The following is a 22,703-nucleotide window of genomic DNA, read 5'->3' on the forward strand; positions in this document are numbered from 1 at the left end:
ATTCTGATGATTTATTGTTAATTCCTTGTATGTCTTCAAATTAATATTTTTATATACTTTTTAATGATTTTAAAACGTTGATATTCAAAATAAAAAAATTAAACAAAAAAATATTATTTTAATATATTTATATTGAAAAGCACTTTTACAAAAATACAATGCACCACATTACCAAATACACTAACTTGAACTAATGATTTGAAGTCCAGAGAATAGTTATCTTCTGAAGCTAAAATACAATTCTGAATTTTACTCTATTTTTCCTAAGTGAGCTTGGCAAAATTTCCCTTCTTAATTAAGAGGTATTTGCGAGTAAGATTTCTAATGGCAAGCCTTTTAAGTGCTTTCTTTTGAAAAATATGCTAAAAGCCATGATTTAAAAGTGAAATTTCTATATGATAAACAAGGTGAGTCATTACCACAATTTTTAGATTTACCGATGAAATTTTCTGTCGGTATTTGTACTATCATTTTGTTAGTAATTCATTTACCAACGAAATCACCGATGAAAATGCTCCATCGGTAAATCTTTTATCGGTATTTTTTGTCCGTTGGTAATAAAAAAAATATTATTACCGATGAATTTACTGACGGAAAAGGCGCGTAAAAAAAAATTATCCGCTTCATTCCGTCGGTATTTTCCTCGGAAAAATACTGTATGTAATTTCATCGGTAAGTATTTAAAAAAAATTTTAAAAAAAATCCATTTTACAAAACTATAAAAAAAATTAAATTAATATAAATCAACACTCTATAATACTCAAAACACTTGGAAAAAAAAAGAAGAAAATCATATGAAAAAAAAATCCCACAACAACATACATACAATTATTAAGAACAAAAACAATTAAAAATAAAAAAAATAGTTAAAAAAACTAGAAAAAACTAGAAAAAATAAAAATCTTACCTTAATGTGGTTGCAAGTGAAGCTAAGAAGAGAGAGAAAATTCATAAAGTATATTAATTAAAAAAACCGAGAAGAAAAAAGAAGAGAGGAGAAGAATACATACCTGAGCATGGAGGACAAGAGGAGTTGAGGAGAGGAGAGAAGAGAAGAGAAAAAAATGGATATTGATGTTTTTTACATATGGAGAAGAAGAAGAAGAAGAAGAAAGGAGCCCCATCTGTTTTGAAATTAGAAATTCTAGGCTTTTTATTAGGGTGTTTTACCGACAGATAATTAAATATTAATATTTTTAATCATTCCGTCTGTAATTTCATCTGTAATATTTAATTTAAATTTTTAATTTAATCAAAAATTTTCAGAAATCGTCAAATATTACTGATGACTTTTCAGTCTGTCTATGATTTTGTTTGTAAAAAATAGTAATTAATAGTGCAATTAGGAAGTGAACAGTTCCAGAGCTCTCTGGAAAATACCGACGAAATTTTCCGTTGGTGATTCCCTTTGTAATTGACATGATGAATAGTGTTCACAGTTTACCAACGAATTTTACCGACGGAATAAAAATGGCACTTCATTGTTTTTTTTCTTTGTTTTAATTATTTTTTTCCCACTTTAATTCCCTCGGAAAATAACGATGAAATATTTCTGTCGGTAAAATCCCGTGGCAATTTACCAATGAAAATAATTCCTCGGTATTTACATTATTATTTATCAATTTTCTGGTAGTGAGTAACGTTAGTATTTATGATATTAATACATTTATAAAAAAAAATAATAAATAAATAAATAAAAGAAGCACTTGCTAGGTGGTGTTTCAAATCACTTAGGATCGTGGTCAAACACCTTGAATGACCTTCACTTTTATTAAAAAAAATAAAAAACAGGTAAGGTGTTCTTGGAACAACTTATATGGATTAAGACTTTTTTTTTTAATTATAGCTAGGTTGAATTACTGGTAGACCACCCATATATGAAGTTGTGTATTTATGGTTTTTTTTTTTTTTTGGTGACCTTGTTTTAAATTATACATCGAAATAATAATTGAGAGAGTAAACTCACTTATCATGAAATGAGCCTACATTTTTACCTTTTTAAAATATATATATATCTTCTTCCCGAATTGCTCTCAAGACATGGTTGGTCTGGGTGGTAGGAAAAAGATTATTTCAACTTGAGATGGCCAAATTAGAGTTTTATTATTGGGTTTTTAGTGAGGAAATATTTATGTCTAATTAATTTTATTAACAAAAATTAGCGAAAATAAAAATTATGATTCTCAAGCTTTAAACTTACAAAACAATAATTTTTAAAACTAATTTTGGAAGATTCAATGATATGATAACTTGTAAAATCATTTCCTATATGAAAACTGCATGGAAAAATATTTTAAATTTTAACTCTAAAATAAATGTGACAGAGTTCCCTTCGAAATATAGAATATTTCACAGTAAGGATGGTCAATCAATCTGTGCATATATTTTTATAATAAGCAGTTACTTTCTGTTACTTCTTCCCTCTTCTCTCAGAGTTGATCATCATCAAATGAATCTCTTCCTTCTTTTTTATTTTAATGTTTTATATTTTTCAAGCAGTCGACTCATTACCTAAACTGTTCGCATCAGATCATCTCGGTGTTTAGATCACGAGAATCCATCCGGTTTCCTTGAAAAGTTGCACCATTTTAGAATTAGGCTTGAACCGAATACCTCCCTCATATCCAATTCTAGCTCTTAACCACTTGTGTTGGCTAGCTTTATATCAAATGATACTAATCTAGCTTTACATTCATCAACTGTTGAAATCACCTAAGCTCACAGTCGAGACTTCTTGCCTTCAATATATATAGCAAATTCAAATAGAAAGTTCTATCCCTGATAAAACAAATGAATCAACCCCTTAACCTCTCCTAAGTCAATGCTGCTTTTGCTTTATATATCCCAGTATCATCCTAAGTTTAAGCCCATCAATCAGTTCTAGCAACCATGTCATTCTCCAACTTCGCCTCCTTTCTATGTCTATTAGCCTTCTCTCTCCTTGTCCACACTGGTTTAATTGGAGCTGACCCACTTTACCATTTCTGTTCAACTCCTGAGCCAATGGCCCTTATGAATCCAACCTAAACAAGCTTACTAGTTACCTCTACTATCAAGCCCCTCGTAAAGGATTTGGTCTGGGTTCAAAAGGCCACAAGCCGGACCAAGCATATGGGCTTGCTCTTTGTAGAGGTGACGCTTCAACCTCAGATTGCAAGACCTGTGTTGTTGAGGCAGGCAGTGAGATTCGAAAGCGCTGTCCATACAATAAAGCGGCCATCATTTGGTATGATAACTGTCTTCTGAAGTACTCAAACAATGGATTCTTTGGCCAGATTGATTATAGAAACAAGTTCTATCTGTGGAACGTGAAAGTTGTAAGAGAACCAGTTACATTCAACGGAAAGACCAAAGAGCTTTTGACCCAGCTTGCCAATAAAGCTCAAGCAACCCCCAAGTTGTACGCAACAGGAGGGATGGAGCTAGGAGAATCAACCAAGATATATGGCTTGGTCCAGTGCACTCGGGATCTTTCTAGTGCTGTCTGTAAGAAATGCCTCGATGGTATAATCGGTGAACTTCCAAACTGCTGTGACGGCAAAGAAGGTGGCAGAGTTATCGGTGGGAGTTGCAATTTCAGATATGAAATATACCCTTTTGTCAATGCCTAACTACTTGGAGAATGTTGACGGACATTATAAGGGAATGAAACCCTTATTTTATGTGTTCGCACTTTCATGTATTAATATTGAATAAAAAGTTTTCTGTGTGGTTAATTTTAAGATCCCATGAGTTTCTCACATTAGTTAATGTTACGATTGACACATGAGGAATCCATTCTTTTGACTAGCTTGACCACAGGATATACAGCTACGAGATGGTATGAACTGATGTTTATCAAATTAAAGTGGAATTGGGCCGATTTTTTGTAGTTTCTAATGAAGGTATTGTCTAAGAAACATTTCAATTAAAAATATTAAGTTATTATATGAAATTTTAAAATATTATTTATATTATTTTTCAATATACATTTTCAAATAAAAATTATTTGGACTTTAAACTTGTACAATTTTATATTACCTTATATTTAATTTTTATTAAATAAATAAAAATAATAAAATTCAAACTCATAACCACTTAGTCATCAAAGCTCTGATACCGTGTTAAAAAATCATCCCAATCTAAAAACTTTAAATTTTTAAGTGAGATTCCAATATATGATTTATATTATTTTTTAATAGCTATTAACAGGTTTTTTTTGTCAATTTTGAGACCAAAAATATGGCATAATTAGACAATTTAAAAATACAGATTGTAAGGAGTATGAAGTTCAAAAATTCTTTTATAAAATAAGAGCAACAACATCTCGTTTTCAAACCTCAACTCTATCTATTTAACATTAATTAGTCTTAGAAGAATCTTAATATATGCTCGCTCAAAATCTCACGTGCTTTTTACAATTCCAGTACGACGCAATGTATAATGAATAAAAAATAGAGTTTTTTGAAATTTAAAATTAGAGCTAAACTGCATGGAGAACTTTGATTTAATAAATATTGAATATCAATGATTCTTAATTACTCTAAGAAATAATATACAAAATTATTTAAATAGGAAGTTAAACTGACCTAATGACGATCTAATTAATGAAAACTCAAATAAAATAAAAATTTTGAAACCTACCTATGAAAGGAATCTAAAAATAATAAAGAGATTTTGCAAACAACAACTTTTGAATTATTTTAACCTAAAATATTGGGCATAAGATCTCAATCTCAAACAACGCACGTAATTCAATGATATGATAAGAACTTATATTTGTTTTCATAAAAAAGAAAACACTTATTTGGCTTTTTCTATATTTTTTTTATTAAATAACAACTTATAAATCTAAATCTAAGTCGAGCGTGTGATCTTAATCCCGTTAGAGAATAATATAAATCATATCTTAGAACCTCACTTAATAGTTTAAGCTTTTGATTGAACTGGTTCTTTGACTTAGTATCAGAATCTTGATGATCAAACGATCACGAGTTTAAATCTTATCATTCTTATTTATTTGATAAAAATTAAGTATAAGATAGTATAAGTTTATATAAATTTTATATTCAAAAGGCTTTTAAGAGATATGTTAAAGAATAATGTAAATAATATCTTGTAATCTTATCTAATAATTTAAATTTTTTAATTGAATTATTTCTTTAACAAATATCACTATTAAAATTTCTATCTAATTTGTTTATGTAAAACAAAACTCATGTGGCTTGTTTGGATTTTTTTTAATTTTTTTTGGAAGATACACATGTCGATGTAGTTTGTTTATGAATATATCTAATAGATATTGCACATCTCAATATTTATACACAAGGAATGATTTAGATAATAGAATGTTCAAATTCTCGAAAATATATCGGTCTATTTTTGTAGGTTAGTGAGCCCTTTCTAACTATAATCCAATATAGTGGTTCATTTTATAAAAGTCTTATTGTGCCTCATGTTTGTATCAGTTGATTTTATGTTCTATTTGTTTTCATATTTTAAAAATATTTTAAAAAAAATTATATTTTATTTGTTTTAAATTAATATTTTTTAGTGTTTTTAGATCATTTAGATATATTAATGTCAAAAATATTTTTAAAAAATAAAAAAATATTATTTTAATATATTTTTGAATAAATAGCACTTTGAAAAATAATCGCAACCACACTTCTACCACTACACTAATTATAAAAAAGTAGAAATTTCTTAACAATCCTAGGAGATTTACCTCTCCAAACACTGCCCTCACATTTACCAATCCCCATCTTTGACCAAACAAATTACTTGGGTTTGCATATATTTCTTTTTAAATTAACTCTAACAGCTTTGAGCCAAAATCTCATTCGTATAATGAGATCATAGTTATAATTAAAATAGTCCTGGTATGACAAGTTGATTCGGTAAATTAGCAATTCAAACTATGATACAGGCTAGATTTTACTTTAAACTAATTTAAATATTAATTGATTAAATCTGAGTAATTTAATAGATAACTATAAAACTTGATTAATCTAATTAAACCTGATCGTGTTAAAACAAATGAATTTACTATAAAAATAATGTTGTTTTAAATTAATAAAAAATTATAAATACATGTTAGCTTTGTGTCCCGCAAATTGATTCAATAATCTAGTAATGCACATTATTCTTCAAGATTGATCTCAAATTAGGTATGCCAGCTATTCCTGAGAATATTCTAAATGTCAAATTATTCAATAATCTAGTAATGCACATTATTCTTCAAGATTGATCTCAAATTAGGTATGCCAGCTATTCCTGAGAATATTCTAAATGTCAAATTTGATACTATGCATTGTCAAAGAATCATCTCAACCTAATAACTTAAGTTGTTAGGTGAGGTCACAAGATATGATTTATATTATTCTCTAACATACCCCTCAAGTGAAAGTTTTTGGGTTTGAAACTTAATTGCACATACCTATATTACTTTGTGCTTGATTTTTTTATCAAATAAATAGGGATAGAGAGATTCGAACTCGTGACCGTTTGATTATCAAAACTTTAAAACCATGTTAAAAAATTATCTCAATCCAATAATTTAAATTATTAAATAAAATTACAAAATATAATTTATATTATTTTTTAAGTGATGCTCATTAGATGCATGATTGTCAACCTTCATCTAGAAAACTGACTTAAAGACTTGGGTAGTGGAAATATCAACTGTTCCTTTTGCAGCTCCTTGTATTGTAAAATCTAGCTAAAACCCACTTACCACAAGATCACGATAATGGGGGCATCTGCCAACTTATCATGGCTTGGTCAACAAACAAGCTGGCCTCACTTATTTCTGACAGAGCAGGTCCAATCTTATTGCTCTTGCATGCATGAATTATCACTAATCATGTGGATCATTGCTTAATTGTTGGCACTTAATTATTTTAAAATTGCCTTAATTGTTGGCACTTAATTATTTTAAAATTGCCCACTCTCTCATATAAGCACAATCTCAAGTGCTCAACCTTCCTGCTTGGATCGATCGGATAGACACCTGCACAATCAAATATCGTGAAGATATGATCGGATAGACACCTGCACTTAATTAACAATGACTTGATTAATGCTGTTAATTAAGCCTAAAGATTAAGAAATAATACCGCATTAATCCTTAACTTAAGTAGTGTAGTGCTTTTAATAATAGCTTTGAGAGTTGACTCGTTAAGTAGATATCTAAATCAGGTTAAGTTTTTGTATAAAATTAACCAAATAAAAATTGGGTGATCCAATGAGTTAGGCGAGACTAGATTAATTTTTTTATTTTTTATTTTTTAAAATAACATCTTTTAATTTAAAAAAAAATATTCAAAGCAATGTCATTGTAAAAATAAAAACAGTTAATACTTATTACCTCGCTGACATGTGGGTTAACAGTTCAATATGTAACTCGAGCCTTGGAGTATTTCATGGATTTAATTGATTTAAGAGAGAATTACCCTCTTCTCTTATGTAGATTAAGGCCCAGTGGCCTTCTGTATAAATAGTATAGTTTATGGATGAAATAATAACCCTATATATAGGCCTGCTGCCTCGGATATATAATAACCTTTTTGTGTTTCACTTTTGCTAGAGTAAATTATAATTTAATATCTAGGTTTCTTAGGATTTTGTGAGTTGCCACTAGAAAATTAGAGAAAAAAATGATGCATCATTCTACCAATGTTAAAAAAAACTTATGTCAACAATTATCATTTCGATGATGAAAACATTTCATAGAGGGTCAACACCAAGAATATTTTGGAGAAGTAGGAGGATAGATAACCCTTGTTTGGTTGGTATTGCGTTCTAGATGATCAAGACGAGATGGGTAAAATTATTTAAAATAAATTATTTAATTATTTTATATTTTTAGATTGTTCGGTGTATTGATATCAAAAATAATTTTAAAAAATTATAAATTAATATTTTAATTTATATCTGACTAAACAAACATTTTAAAAATCAACTGTTATTATACTTCTAAACACTCTCTTAATAAAATTCTTTTAAAGTTTGCAATTTCATACAACCAATTTTTCCAAGAAAAGTAATTAACGATGCAGATTCTTATCACTTCTAAGAGGATTTGACCTTGTAAGAAGGGATTTTTTTTTCAAATGAAGTAAAAGAAAGATTTCCAAGGTAAATAAACAAAAAAAACATTATAGCTTTAGAAAAATGAAAATTGGCAAAACATCGTAACAATTTTTTTATTTTTTATTTTTTATTTTTTTGAGTTTTTAAATAACTTTTTGAGTTTTTGATATTTTTTTAAACTAAAACTAATACGAAGCTGAAATCTGAGCTCCTTTTCTCTTAAAAAATCAAGATTAACAAAAGATTGAGTTGATTATCAATAGAAATACCTCTAACACTCTGTAAATATTGCTGAGTTCCCTTGAAAATATAAAATATTTCACAGCGAGGATGCTCAATCAACCTGTGCATATATTTTTATAATAAGCAGTTACTTTCTGTTACTTCTCCGCTCTTCTCTCAGAGTTGATCATCATCAAATGAATCTCTTCCTTCTTTTTTGTTTTCATTCTTTTATATTTTATCCAAAATTAACAAAAATAGATAAAACAACAACATTTGAATCTAATTTTGGGAGATTCAATGGTGTGATGACTTGCAAGGTCGTTTTCTAAATGAAAATTGCATGTAAATTCTCTAGGAAAAAATTAAATTAAATCCAATAATTAAATCTAATGTTATTGTTGTTTTCATCGGGCTATATAATCTGAAATCTGACACGTCCATGCTTCTTCGTGGACTTTATTCCAGAGGTGAACCTATCTATTTGGTCCACAAACATGTCTGCAGCAGCACAAAGACCACCTTGTTGATCATCATCAAATGAATCTCTTCCTTCTTTTTTATTTTCATTCTTTTATATTTTATAAGAAGTCGGCTCATTACTTGAACTGTTCGCATCAGATAATCTCAGTGTTTAGATCACGAGAATCCATCTTGTTTCCTTGAAAAGTTGCACCATTTTTGAATTGGGCTTGAACCGAATACCTTCTTCCTTGCATCCTATTCTAGCTCTTAATGATCACTTGCGTTAGCTAGCTTTATCAAATGAAACTGATCTAGCTTTACATTAATCAACTGTTCAAATCACCTAAGCTCACAGTTGAAACCTCTTTCCTAATTCAGCATAGCATATTCAAATAGAAAGTTCTATCCCTAATTAAACTAATGAATCAACCGTCAGTAATTTCTTGTTTGTCGATAAGTTCGTTGATAATAAAAAAATATTATTACCGATGAATTTAATGACGGAATACACACGCAAAAAACAATTACCCTTTTCATTTCATCGATATTTCCCTAGAAAAAATACCGAATGTAATTTCATTGGTAATTATTTAAAAATATTTTAAAAAACCATTTTACAAAATTATAAAATAATTAAATTAATATAAATCAACACTCTATAGTACTCAAAATGCTTGGAAAAAAGAAGAAAAAAATCAACTTAAACAAATTTACAACAAAAAAAATAACACAAAAAAATAAATTCAACTAAAAAAATTCATATGAAAAAAATGAAGTTGCGATTGCTAAAAATTTAAAAATCCTATAAATAAATCAACTAAAAATTGATCTCATATAAAAAAAAAATCCCACAACAACATTTATACAATTATTAAGAACAAAAACAATTAAAAATAAAATAAAAAACAAATATAGTGAAAAAAAAAAGAAAAAAGAAAAAAAATCTTAACTTAATGTAGTTGCAAGTGAAACCAAAACGAGAAAAAAAATTCATAAAGTTTATTAATTAAAAAAATGAGAAGAAAAAAGAAGAAAGAAGAAGAAGACATACCTGAGCATGAAGGAGAGGAGAAGGAGTTGAGGAGACAAAAAAAAAAAGAAATGGACATTGATGTTTTTTACATATGCGAAGAAAACGAAGAAGAAATGAGCCCGATCTGTTGTAAAACTAGAGATTCTAGGCTTTTTATTGGGGCGTTTTACTAACGGTTTTATCGACAAATAATTAAATATTGATATTTTTAATCATTACATCGGTGATTCCATCTATAATAATTATTTTCAATTTTCAATTTAATCAAAAATTTTCTGAAACCGCTTAATATCACTAACGACTTTTCAATCCGTTAGTGATTCTGTCTGTAATATTTAATTTAATTGAAATTTAAAAAAAAACCGTCAAATAACACTAACGACTTTTCAATCCCTTGATGATTTTGTCTATAAAGAACAAGAATTAACAGTGCAATTGAAAAGTGAACAGTTCAAGAGCTATCTGGAAAATACCAACAAAATTTTCCGTCGGTTATTTGCTTAATTAACATAATGAATAGTGTTTACAGTTTACCAATGATTTTACCGACTGATTTTACCAACGGACTAAATTCCGTTGGTAAAAAGGACACATTATTATTTTTATTTTTTTAATTATTTTTTTTACTGTAATTTCCTCGGTATATACTGAGAGAAAATTTCCATCAGAAAAATCCATCGAAAATTTATCTACAAAAATATTCTCTAAATATTTCTGTTTGTATTTATCGATTTTATGGTAGTGTATATCATCGAATTAATTAGGTGTGCTGTTTGAGATTGAGATCTTATGTTCAATATTTTATGTTAAAATAATTCAAAAGTTGTTGTTTACGAAATTTCTGTATTATTTTTAGATTCCTTTCATAGCTAGGTTTTGAATATTTTATTTTATTTGAGTTTTCATTAATTAGATCGTCATTAGGTCAGTTTAACTTTCTATTTAAATAATTTTGTATATTATTTCTTAGAGTTATTAAGAATCATTGATATTCAAGATTTATTAAATCAAAGTTCTCCATGCAGTTTAGCTCTAATTTTAAATTTCAAAAAACTCTATTTTTTATTCATTATACATTGCGCGCGTCGTACTGGAATTGTAAAAAGCACGTGAGATTTTGAGCGAGCATATATTAAGATTCTTCTAAGACTAATTAATGTCAAATAGATAGAGTTGAGGTTTGAAAACGAGATGTTGTTGCTCTTATTTTATAAAAGAATTTTTGAACTTCATACTCCTTACAATCTGTATTTTTAAATTGTCTAATTATGCTATATTTTTTTGTCTTAAATTTTTTTAAAAAAAAACAAGAAATTATCGATGCTATTAAAAAATAATATAAATTATATTTTAAAATCTCACCTAACAACTTAAAATTCTAGATTGAAATGATTTTTTAACATGATATTAAAGTTTTGATAATCAAATGGTTATGAGTTTAAATTTTATTATTTTTATTTATTTAATAAAAATTCAATATAAAATAACGTGAACCTGTGTAAATTTCAAGATTAAAAAGCTTTTATTTAAAAAAATATATTGAAAAATAATATAAATTATATCTTGAAATCTCATCTAGAAACTTAAATTTTTTTATTGGAATAGTTTTTTTACAATAACTTTCATTAGAAACTGCTTTAAAAAATTAGCCCAAATCCTCTTTAATTTGATGAACATCAGTTGATAGCTTCTCGATCGTAGCTGTATATCCTGTGATCATGCTAGTCAAAAGAATGGATTCCTCATGTGTCAATCGTAACATTAACTAATGGGAGAAACTCATGGGATCTTAAAACCACACAGAAAACTTTTTATTTAATAATAAAACTTTTTATTCAATAATACATGAAAGTGCGAACACATAAAATAAGGGTTTCATTCCCTTATTGTGTCCATCAACATTCTCCAAGTAGTTAAGCATTGACAAAAGGGTATATTTCATATCTGAAATTGCAACTCCCACTGACAACTCTGCCACCTTCTTTCCCGTCACAGCAGCTTGGAAGTTCACCGATTATACCATCGAGGCATTTCTTACAAACAGCCCTAGAAAGATCCCGAGTGCACTGGACCAAGCCATATAGCTTGGTTGATTCTCCTAGCTCCATCCCTCCTGTTGCGTACAACTTGGGGGTTGCTTGAGCTTTATTGGCAAGCTGGGTCAAAAGCTCTTTGGTCTTTTCATTGAATGGAACTGGCTCGCTTACAGCATTCACGTTCCACATATAGAACTTGTTTCCATTATCAATTTGGCCAAAGAATCCTTTGTTTGAGTACTTCAAAAGACAGTTATCATACCAAATGATGGCCGCTTTATTGTATGGACAGCGCTTTCGAATCTCACTGCCTGCCTCAACAACACAGGTCTTGCAATCTGAGGTTGAGGCGTCACCTCTACAGAGAGCGAGCCCATATGCTTGGACCGGTTTCTGGCCTTTTGAACCCATACCAAAACCTGTACGAGGGGCTTGATAGTAGAGGAAACTAGTAAGCTTGTTTAGGTTGGATTCATATGGGCCATTGGCAGTGAAGTTCTCAGGAGTTGAACAGAAATGGAAAAGTGGGTCAGCTCCAAAACCAGTGTGGACAAGGAGAGAAAAGGCTAATAGACATAGAAAGGAGGCGAAGTTGGAGAAAGACATGGTTGCTAGAACTGATTGATGGGATTAAACTTGGGATAATACTGGGATATATAAAGCAAAAGAAGCATTGACTTGGGTGAGGTTAAGGGGTTGATTCATTTGTTTTATTAGGGATAGAACTTTCTGTTTGAATATGCTATGCTGAAGGAAAGAGGTTTCAACTGTGAGCTTAGGTGATTTGAACAGTTGATGATTGTAAAGCTAGATCAGTTTCATCTGATAAACTGGCTAACACAAGTGGTTAAGAGCTGGAATAGGATATAAGGAAGAAGGTATTCGGTTCAAGCCCAATTCTAAAATGGTGCAACTTTTCAAGGAAACAAGATGGTTTCTCGTTATCTAAACACTGAGATGATCTGATGCGAACAGTTCAAGTAATGAGCTAACTACTTGTAAAATATATAAAAAAATGAAAATAAAAAAGAAGGAAGAGATTCATTTGATGATGATCAACTCGGAGAGAAGAGTGGAGAAGTAACAGAAAATAGCGGCTTATTCTTACTGTGAAATATTTTATATTTCCAAGGGAACTCTGCAATATTTATTTTTGAGTTAAAATTTAAAATATTTTTGACTTGTCACGTGCTGCTGCTTTTCGATATATTTATGGACCAAATAAATAGATTTATATATATAATAAAGCTCATGAAGAAGCTTGGATGTATTAGATTTCAGATTATAAAGCTTGACGAAAACAACAATAACATAAGATTCGATTATTGAATTGGATTTAAATTTTATTGTGGAGAATCTACATGCTGTTTTGATTTAGGAAACAACTTTGCAAGTCATCAGACCATTGAACCTCCCAAAATTAGATTCAAAAGTTGGGTTTTTTTTTCTATTGTAGTTAATTTGTTTTAATTAATTTTGGATTTTAATCATTTTTTTCTACTTAGATTTAGACTCTTTGATTAGGTTGGTTTTAGGACATTTATATAAATAGTTAGAGTTTTTTTCTTCAATTCATACTATTATTTAAAATTTTATAAAATATCAAATATTCTTTTATAATTTCTCTATAGTGTTAAAGCTGGAACTTTAAAGTTTGTTAAACTTGATTTTTATCTTTGCTATATATTGCATCAATTTTCACTATAAAAAAATTGATAAATATAAACAGAAATATTGAAGGAATATTTTTATCAGTAAATTTTTAATGGATTTTACCAACGGATATATTCTCTCGGCATATACTAAGAAATTACAGTGAAAAAAATAATAATGAAAACAAAGCAAAAAAAAAAAAATGTGTCATTTATACCAACAGAATAAAGTGGTAAAATTCGTCAGTACAATTATTGATAAACGTGAACATTCTTTATCATGTCAAATACAAAAAGAATCACTAACAGAAAATTCTATTGGTATTTTCCAGAGAGCTCTGAAACTATTCACTTTCCAATTGTACTGTTAATTATTGTTCTTTACATATAAAATTACCGACAGATTAAAAAGTTGTCAGTGTTATTTAGTGGTTTTCTGAAAAATTTCAATTAGATTAAAATTTTAAATTAAATATTACAGACGGAAGCACTAACGGATTGAAAAATCATCGGTGATATTAGGCGGTTTTGGAAAATTTTTGATTAAATTAAAAATTTAAATTAAATATTATAGACGGAATCATCAACGGAATGATTAAAAATATTAATATTTAATTATCCACCGGTAAAACCGTTAGTAAAATGCCCCAATAAAAAGCCTAGAATCCCTAATTTCACAACAAATGGGGCTCATTTCTTCTTTTTTTTTTTTCTTCTTCTTTCTTATATGTAAAAAACATCAATATCTATTTCTTTCTCTTCTCCTCTCCTCAACTCTTTCTCTTCTCCTTCATGCTCAGGTATGTTTTCTTCTTCGTTCTTCTTTTTTCTTCTTAGTTTTTTTTAATTAATATGCTTTACAAAAAAAATTTCTCTTCTTAGCTTCACTTGCAACTACATTAAGGTAAGATTTTTCTTTTTTCTTCTTTTTTCATGTTTTTTTTCACTATATTTGTTTTTTTATTTTATTTTTAATTGTTTTTATTCTTAATAATTGTATGAATATTGTTGGGGGATTTTTTTCATATGAGATCAATTTTTAGTTGATTTATTTATAGGATTTTTAAATTTTTAGCAATCACAACTTTATTTTTTTTCATATGAATTTTTTTAGTTGAATTTATTTTTTCATGTTATTTATTTGTTGTAAATTTGTTTAAGTTGATTTTCTTCTTCTTTTTTCCAAGCATTTTGAGTCTATATTATAAAGTGTTGATTTATATTAATTTAATTATTTTGTAATTTTGTAAAATGTATTTTTTTTAATGTTTTTAAATAATTACCGACGGAATTACATACGGTATTTTTCCGAGGAAAATATCGACTGAATAAAGTGGGTAATTTCTTTTGCACGTCTTTTTCGTTAGTAAATCCATCAGTAATAATATTTTTGTATTACCGACGAACAAAAAATTACCGATGAAAGATTCATCAAATGAGCATTTCCGTTGATGATTTCATTGGTAAATTAATTACCAACGGAATGATAGCACAAATACAGATGAAAAATTCCGTCAGTAAATATAAAGATTATGATGGTGATAAAATAAGAACTTATATTTGTTTTCATAAAAAAAAACTTATTTGGCTTGTCTAGATTTTTTTCTTATTAAACAACTTATAAATCTAAATCTAGCACGTGATCTCAATCTTGTTAGAAAATTATATAAATTATATCTTAAGACTTCACATAATAACTTAAGTTTTTAGTTGAAATAGTTCTTTGACTTAGTATCAGAATCTTGATGATCAGGCAGTCACGAGTTTAAATCTCATCATCCCTATATATTTATAAAAATTAAGCACAAAGTAGTGTAGGTCTGTGCAAGTTTCATGCACAAAGAGCTTTCACTTGAGAGGGTATGTTAAAGAATAATATAATTAATATCTTGGAACCTCACTTAAACTTTTTAATTGAATTGTTTCCTAGACAAATCTCAACTAGAGCTATCAAAATTTCAATCTAATTTGTTTTGTAAAAAAAAAGAACTCATATGACTTGTTTGGATTTTATTTTATTTTAAAAAAATTTGAACATCTCGATGTAGTTTGTTTATGAATATATCTAATAGATATTGCACATCTCAATATTTATACAACAAGGAATGATTTGGATAATAGTACGTCCAAATTCTTGAAAATAATGTTATTATAATTACATAAATGTTCACAACAAATACTAAAATTATAAAATTGAATGATGCAGTAAAGTCCAATAATATCATTGATTGATTGTTGTAGGTGAGTGAGTCCTTTGTAATTAGCATCCATTTTATCGATTTATTTTATAAAAGTCCCACCGTATTTGCAAGAAATTCCTACCACTGCACTAATTATTAAAAAACAGAAATTTTTTAATAATAAAAGATATAATTGAACTAGACAGGTTTTAATTTGCTTTCTAGAAGTCACTAATTAAAGTTTCATAAACTTTAGAGTTACTAGAGACTTACATGATTCTCAATTTTAAGACCTATAAAATTAGCCAAAATATACACAAGTTGGTTCAAACAACCATGTTAATAAAAAAAAAAATTTCTCAACAATATTAATATTGGGAGATCAACCTCTCTAAACACTGCCCTCACATTTACACCATTTACCAAGCCCCATCTTTGACCAAACAAATGCATTTATTTCTTTTTAAGCTAAACTCTCTAACAAGAGATACAAGTTTTTAGACATGGTATGATAAGATAATTCTGCAAATCAGTAATTCAAACTCTGATCCAGGCTACATTTTATTTTAAATTAATTTAAATATTGATCTTGAGTAACCTAATAGATTAATTAATATGTAACTTGGTTAACACGATCACATGCATCAAAACAAATGAATTTACTAAAAATATATTGTTTTAAATAAAAATGATAAACGCCTGTTAGTTTGGTAAATTGATACGATAATTAGGTATGCCAGCTATACTTGAGAATATTCAGAATCTGCATCACTTAAAAAGATCACAGAGTGATTGGATGCATGAATATCAACCTTCGTCTAGAAGACTGACTTAAAGACTTGGGTAGTGGAAATCAGCTGGTTACTTTTGCAGCTCCTTGTATTGTAAATTCTAGCTAAAACCCACTTGCCACATGTTAATGGCGGCAGCTGCCAACTTATCATGGCTGGTCAATAACTATGCTGGCCGCAGTTTCTGACGGAGCAGGTCCAATCTTATTGCTTTTGCATGCGTGAATTATCACTAATTATGTGGATCATCGCTTAATAGTTCGTACTTAATTATTTTAAAATTGCCTAGTCTCATATAAGCACAATTCAAGTGTCCAACCATCCTGCTTGGACCGATCGGATAGACTCCGGCGCAATCAAATATTATGAAGATAATTATGAGAGTTATAGTTTAATAAGTAAGGTTTTAAATTTATATTTTAAAAATTATTAATTCAAGTTTTATAAATTTCAAAATCACTGAATATTTATATAATTATTAATTTTATATCTTGTAAAATTAATCAAAATGTATATAAATTAATTTAGATATTCACGTTAATAAAATAAAAATTAGTATGAAGGTAGCACAATGACTTGAGATATGCTGTTAGGCCTAAAGATTAAGGAATAAGACTACATTAACTCTTCACTTTGAATTTAAGGATGTTGATCTTGATTTCAAAAGTTTTTATGCATTTATTTATTTATTTATTTTTATAATTTAACTTAAATCAATGATGTTGTTAATTTTCATCAAAATTAACGTCATCAATTACTATTGTTTTTTGATGTACAATGTTATTTGGATTGATAATTTGATTAAGAAATAAGAATAGTACAAGGATGACATGGAGAATAATCAACGTATAAAGTGTTAGATACAAGCTTTATTTTTTTAATTAACATGTATATTCAAACTAGTTTACGCGTATTTTAATTAATTTTATGAATTTTAAAGTTAATGACCATGTAAGTTTTCAATGGTCCTGAGATTTATAAGAGTCAAACTGATAAACTCTAAAAAAATAAAAAACCTATAACTTAACTAAATTATACCTTTCCGAATTAAATACGAGAGCTTTGCTACGTTGCCGAGAATTGGTAAAATGTTCATAGAAAGGTAATAAATCAGTGTTATGCACTGGATCAGCCATGAAGTGCAAAGTGCCAAATAAATGTGCAAGTCTCCAAGGGTTGAAGTGCAAGTGTTAGTGCAGTGCTCTGAATCCTCGCTTTGAGGGTTGAGTCGCTAACTGGATACCTGAACTAGGCTAGGTTTCTTTCCAAAATTAAGCATAGTAAAAACTGGTTGATACAGTGAGTTAACGTGTGATTAAGGTGAGACTCGGTTAATTTTATTTTTTTTAAATGACATCTAACTGTTTTTCTTTTTTAAATATTCAAAACAACATCATTAAAAAAAAAATTGATCCCTACTGACTCACTAACGGACTCGAGCCTAGGAATATTTGATAGACTTAGTTGGCTTCATAGCTAACACTGGCTAGGAGAGAATTGCTCTCTTCTCTTGTGAGATTAAGGCCCAGTTGGCTTTTGCACAAGTAGTATAGTTTATGGATTAAATAATGACCCCGTATAGAGGCTTTTGCTAGAGTCAATTATAACTTAATATCTAGGATTTTAGGATTTTGTGATTTATCTCTAGAAAATTAGAAAACAAATGATGGAATATTCTATGGTAAAACAAAAAAAATTATGTCAGTAATTATTATATTGATAGAATCTCCGATGAAAACATGTTATTAACAACTTTTTTTTCCTGAGGAGATCATCTATGAAACATTCACTCAAATAATTTAGATTTTGCCATGTATTTTCCATCAATATAACTTTATTTATCAACAAAATATATTCTATTACATATTTCATTGGAAATGCTCCTTAATTGTTCATAGAATATTTCATCAGAAATTTTCTATTGTCTATGTTGTCGAAATGTGAGCAATCATTTCCGATAAAAACATCAACAAAATATTCTGATGGAAGATTTCATTACTGTTTTTATCAGAAATTCCAATCTTTTTAATAAAATGGACCTAATATTTTTTAAAAAAACACCAATAAAATTAACTATTCTATCGGCGATTCCATCGAAATATTAAGAAATAGGAGTGTACGACACAAAAAGCAAGAAAAATGGCCCTGGCTTGAAACTGACCTAACTGGTCTGGGCTATTTAAGCCCCCATGTCTACATCTTTTTGTATTGGGTCCTATTGGTTTTTTCTTTTTTTATCTTATTTTGGCCCATGTGCCTGGGTTTTATTGTAATAGGCTGGTGACTTTTTTATTATTATTTGTTATTTAGGTTTTTTTTATTTTTTTATCTTTATTTTTTTTTCAATTACATAAGTAAATATTAAGGTTTTATTAATTATGTCCTATTGGATTGATGATAATTTAATTTTGTATTTTTAGTTATAAAGCAAAATTAAAAAACTAATTATATTTAGTGGAGTTTATAATTCTGTTAACAAGTTTTATGGATTAATTAAGATGAACTAAACTTATTATTTTTCTCTTTGAATATTTTCAATCAACAAGAATATGTGGAGACATGATTTAATTTTAAATTTAAAATAAATAATAAATAGAGATGAGAGATTTGAAAGTTAACCCTTAAGTTAGATTTAATAATAAATTAAATTAGCAACTGTGATTTTAAAATCTTAAAAAAAAAATGTTCAAACCCGTGAGGATATCTCAAAGGTATGAAGTGAATTAATCAAACAATACAAGAGAACTTTATTAAGACTTAAAATCAAACAAACACTTGAATTATTCAAGATTAAATTTCATGTGTTCTTAGCTAGGTAGAACACTTATTTCTAGTGTTTCTTTCATATTGATCATTAAACCCTTAGAACAGCACAAGAGCTTAAGCTTTGACAAATGGATAAATCTCATATCTAACCGTACAACTCCCACCGGTAACCCTACCCCCTTCTTTTCCACCAGCAAAACCTTGAAGCTCACTTATAGCACCATTAAGACACTTCTTACAATCAACACTAGAGAGATCCCTTGTGCATTGAGCCATTCCGTAAAGTTTCTTCGATCCCCCAAGGCCCAACTCTCCAGCGGCATACATTTTCCTTGCGATATAAGCCTTGTTTGCCAGTTGGCTCAACAAGTCCTTTGTCTTCTGATTAAATACCACTGGATTGCTCACATTTCGCACGTTATACAAGTAGATCTTGTTTTGGCTGTCAATCTGGCCAAAGAAGTCCTTGTTTGAATACTTCAGTAGACAGTTATCGTAAGCTATGAATCCCCTTTTACCGTATGGGCAGCGCTTGCGGATCTCCCTGGTTGCATCAGCAACACAGGCACTGCAGTCTGAGGATGAGACATCTCCTCTGCAAAGAACGAGCCCATATGGTCGGTCTAGGTTTTTCTGACCTAAAGAACCAAGGGCAAAGCCTTCCTTAGCTGGTGCAAGTTGGTAGAAAGAACTCATTAGAACGTCCAAGCTTGTTTTGTAAGAGCCATAATTAGCAGTTGATTTCTCGTTGCCTGAACAGCTACTGTATAGAGGGTCAACTCCAAGAACATTTTGGAGAAGTAGAGAGAGAGTTAGAAGGTAGAGAGAGGAGGTGAATCTGGAGGAAGACATTGTTTGAACTACTTAATCTATATATCAGAGAGCTGGAATAGTTGGGTTTGATGAGGTTGGGAGGATATGATAGCATGTATTTATAGTGGTAATCTCCATGTTAATTAAGGATTAATTAAAGGATGGGAGGATATTGCATGAACTTGTCTAATTTTGAATTTGCCAGCTGCTCAAGCTGACAAGAATTGTTCAAGGATATTGTGGGAGGATTGCGGAACTTGTATAGTTAATCAAGAAAGAAACAATCTCAGGAAGGTAATTAATTAAGAAATCAGAAGGATTGTTTTTATTTTATTATAATTTTTTGTATGCAGCACGCAAAGGTGAGTAAATTAAGCACAAATAGGTGCTCCTAGTGTATATATATATATTCACTGACTTTATGTTTAACGCTTCGATCTTAACATAATTGTTTCTTGAATATTAAACAGATTTTTAGCCCTCCAAGCTTCCAAGAAACAATAAATTAATTTCGTTTAGAGCTTGTAATTGGATAAAACAAGTAATTTGACCAAGACAAGTAATTAAAAATCAAGATTAATTTTTATATAATTAACCTCCCAGAGCTGGAGCTGGCCTTGCAAAATGTTTCTAGATATTCATTTAATCAGCAAGCAAGACAATGCAAAGAGTTTCCTATAAAAACTATAAGAATGTGTTTATCAAAAATCAATACCACAAAGATATCTTCTTCTTCTGTATAATAATAAGAAAATAGTCGTTTAGAAGATCCCCTGAAAAGTGGAATGATTATTTACAGGATGATTGCATTAATAAGAGATAAAAAAAAAATATATATAATAGAAAAGAGCAACCAAATAAAATAATGTGTGTTTATTCACATTCGAATACAATCTAGCTATATTATGAATAAGATTATTATCAATGCAGCTAAAATTAGATTAACTATATTTTAGCCAAACCGATATTTATACATGTCGCGGAGGGGAGCTAGAATTTAGAATTTTAATATAGATGCACCTTGTTAAAAACCATATCATTTTTTATAAGTTAAACACTCAATATTATACCAAAAAAAAAAAGATTTCAAGCACGAGTCTAAAATTTATATTTCACTAAAGAGCACCATTAACAAATCAATAAATTCAGAGTCTATGTGATGAACCCACTACTCCCCAAGAATTTTAACCATAATTACAAATATACTAAAATAATGTAATAATAAGTCATTTAGGATATTTAAGAATATAATAGCGGTTGTTTTTTAAAATATTTTTCACTTGAAAATACATCAAGATAATATTTTTTATTTTAAAAAAATTATTTTTGACATCGACATATTAAAATAATCTAAAAATATCAAAAAAAAATTAATTTAAAAAAATATATAAAAACATAAAAATAAACAGGGTGGAAGTCTTCCGCTCACAGAATGGATATATAAATGAATTGCTCTTGATCCTGTAATAATACGACCAGGAAGATATCTAATGTTATTAAATTCATGGGGTTTGTAACCAAATCTCGTTTTAAGTGTCCTTTCATTCAGATTACGTTGTTTAGCTTTGATTGCAAGCGAAGAACCACAGGAAAGCATTGTTTATTTTGAATAGAATATCCGAACAAATTGTGCTCTCATGAAAAACTATTTAACAAATGTGGGAGAAACAGTCATGTTCAGGAAATCCATGGGCATGATATGATCACGTCAACTATATATATATATATATATATATATATATATATATATATATATATATATATATATATAACTCACAAATGAAGTATTTAATCGCTAAAACAACATACAATTTATTCCTAAAGATTTGCCTCCTCTTAGAATTTCGTTGGGGATGATTTTTTAATTTAAATCGTTGCCTAAAAATTATTTTTCACAAATAATTTATGACAGTATAAACTGAAACAATTTCAAGTTAGAAGCATGTTTAGTGAAAATAACTCAGATTATTTTTTAAAAAAAAATAATTCATAACATAAATTAAAACTCTCTACTTTTAATTAAATCAAGACTTTAACTCAATTTTGTAAAAAATAATTATTTTAAAAAAAATAATTCTAACTAAACATATTTATAATTTTTTTAAAAAAATCAAGAACAAAAAACACAATTTAAATCAATTTACCTTGCTTGCTTTGATCATTATGCCTTATTTATTTTATGAGGTTGTTTTATATAGTTTTGATTCAATATCTTAAATCTTAAATGTTTTATTGTTACTCTTTTGTAATTAAGTTTTGATTTGAATAATGTAACGAGTATTATAAATTATTATTTTGTTTTAATTATTAATGATAAGTTTTGAGTTATTATTTAGTTTTATTAGTTTTGAATAATATAATATTTTAAAAGATTATAAAATATTGTATATTTTTAAATAATTTATTCTTTTGATATATCTATTTTGATTTGAAACATAGTTTAAGTTAGGTGTGTTTTTTTTAACACTATTTTTATATTGTCGGTTATAAACTCGGGATTCGAGTCAGGACACCAATCTCAACAAAACTTTAAAATAATCAAATACAACATTTCCGGCCCCTAGTCTTTTTTGTATAATTAATTCCATGATCAATTTTTTTTAAAAAAAAAGGAACTTGATTGAAGATTGGCTGGTCCAATTCCATGGACAATTCAATACGCGGGGTGATGC

General features: G+C 28.5%; 2 protein-coding genes and 1 pseudogene across 2 annotated transcripts; 1 reads left to right on the forward strand and 2 right to left on the reverse strand.

Annotated features, from left to right (window-relative positions):
- The first annotated feature begins 1,734 nt into the window (after positions 1-1,734).
- Positions 1,735-3,742, forward strand: LOC133672390 (cysteine-rich repeat secretory protein 38-like; annotated as a pseudogene).
- A 7,835-nt stretch (positions 3,743-11,577) lies between these two features.
- Positions 11,578-12,523, reverse strand: LOC133672354 (cysteine-rich repeat secretory protein 38-like). Its single transcript, XM_062092741.1, has one exon. The coding sequence runs from the start codon at positions 12,433-12,435 to the stop codon at positions 11,707-11,709; it is 729 nt and encodes a 242-aa protein (XP_061948725.1). The 5' UTR covers positions 12,436-12,523; the 3' UTR covers positions 11,578-11,706.
- Positions 12,524-19,175: 6,652 nt separating this feature from the next.
- Positions 19,176-20,141, reverse strand: LOC133673496 (cysteine-rich repeat secretory protein 38-like). Its single transcript, XM_062094346.1, has one exon. It carries the CDS (start codon positions 20,068-20,070, stop codon positions 19,333-19,335), a length of 738 nt encoding a protein of 245 aa, XP_061950330.1. The 5' UTR covers positions 20,071-20,141; the 3' UTR covers positions 19,176-19,332.
- Between the last annotated feature and the right edge of the window lie 2,562 nt (positions 20,142-22,703).

The sequence above is a fragment of the Populus nigra genome, chromosome 14 (assembly GCF_951802175.1).
Source record: "Populus nigra chromosome 14, ddPopNigr1.1, whole genome shotgun sequence".
Taxonomy (NCBI): Eukaryota; Viridiplantae; Streptophyta; class Magnoliopsida; order Malpighiales; family Salicaceae; genus Populus; species Populus nigra.

Bases quoted from the DNA above. Each gene is read 5' to 3' on its own strand.
- LOC133672354 (XM_062092741.1), bottom strand. From the start codon at position 12,435: ATGTCTTTCTCCAACTTCGCCTCCTTTCTATGTCTATTAGCCTTTTCT.
- LOC133673496 (XM_062094346.1), bottom strand. From the start codon at position 20,070: ATGTCTTCCTCCAGATTCACCTCCTCTCTCTACCTTCTAACTCTCTCT.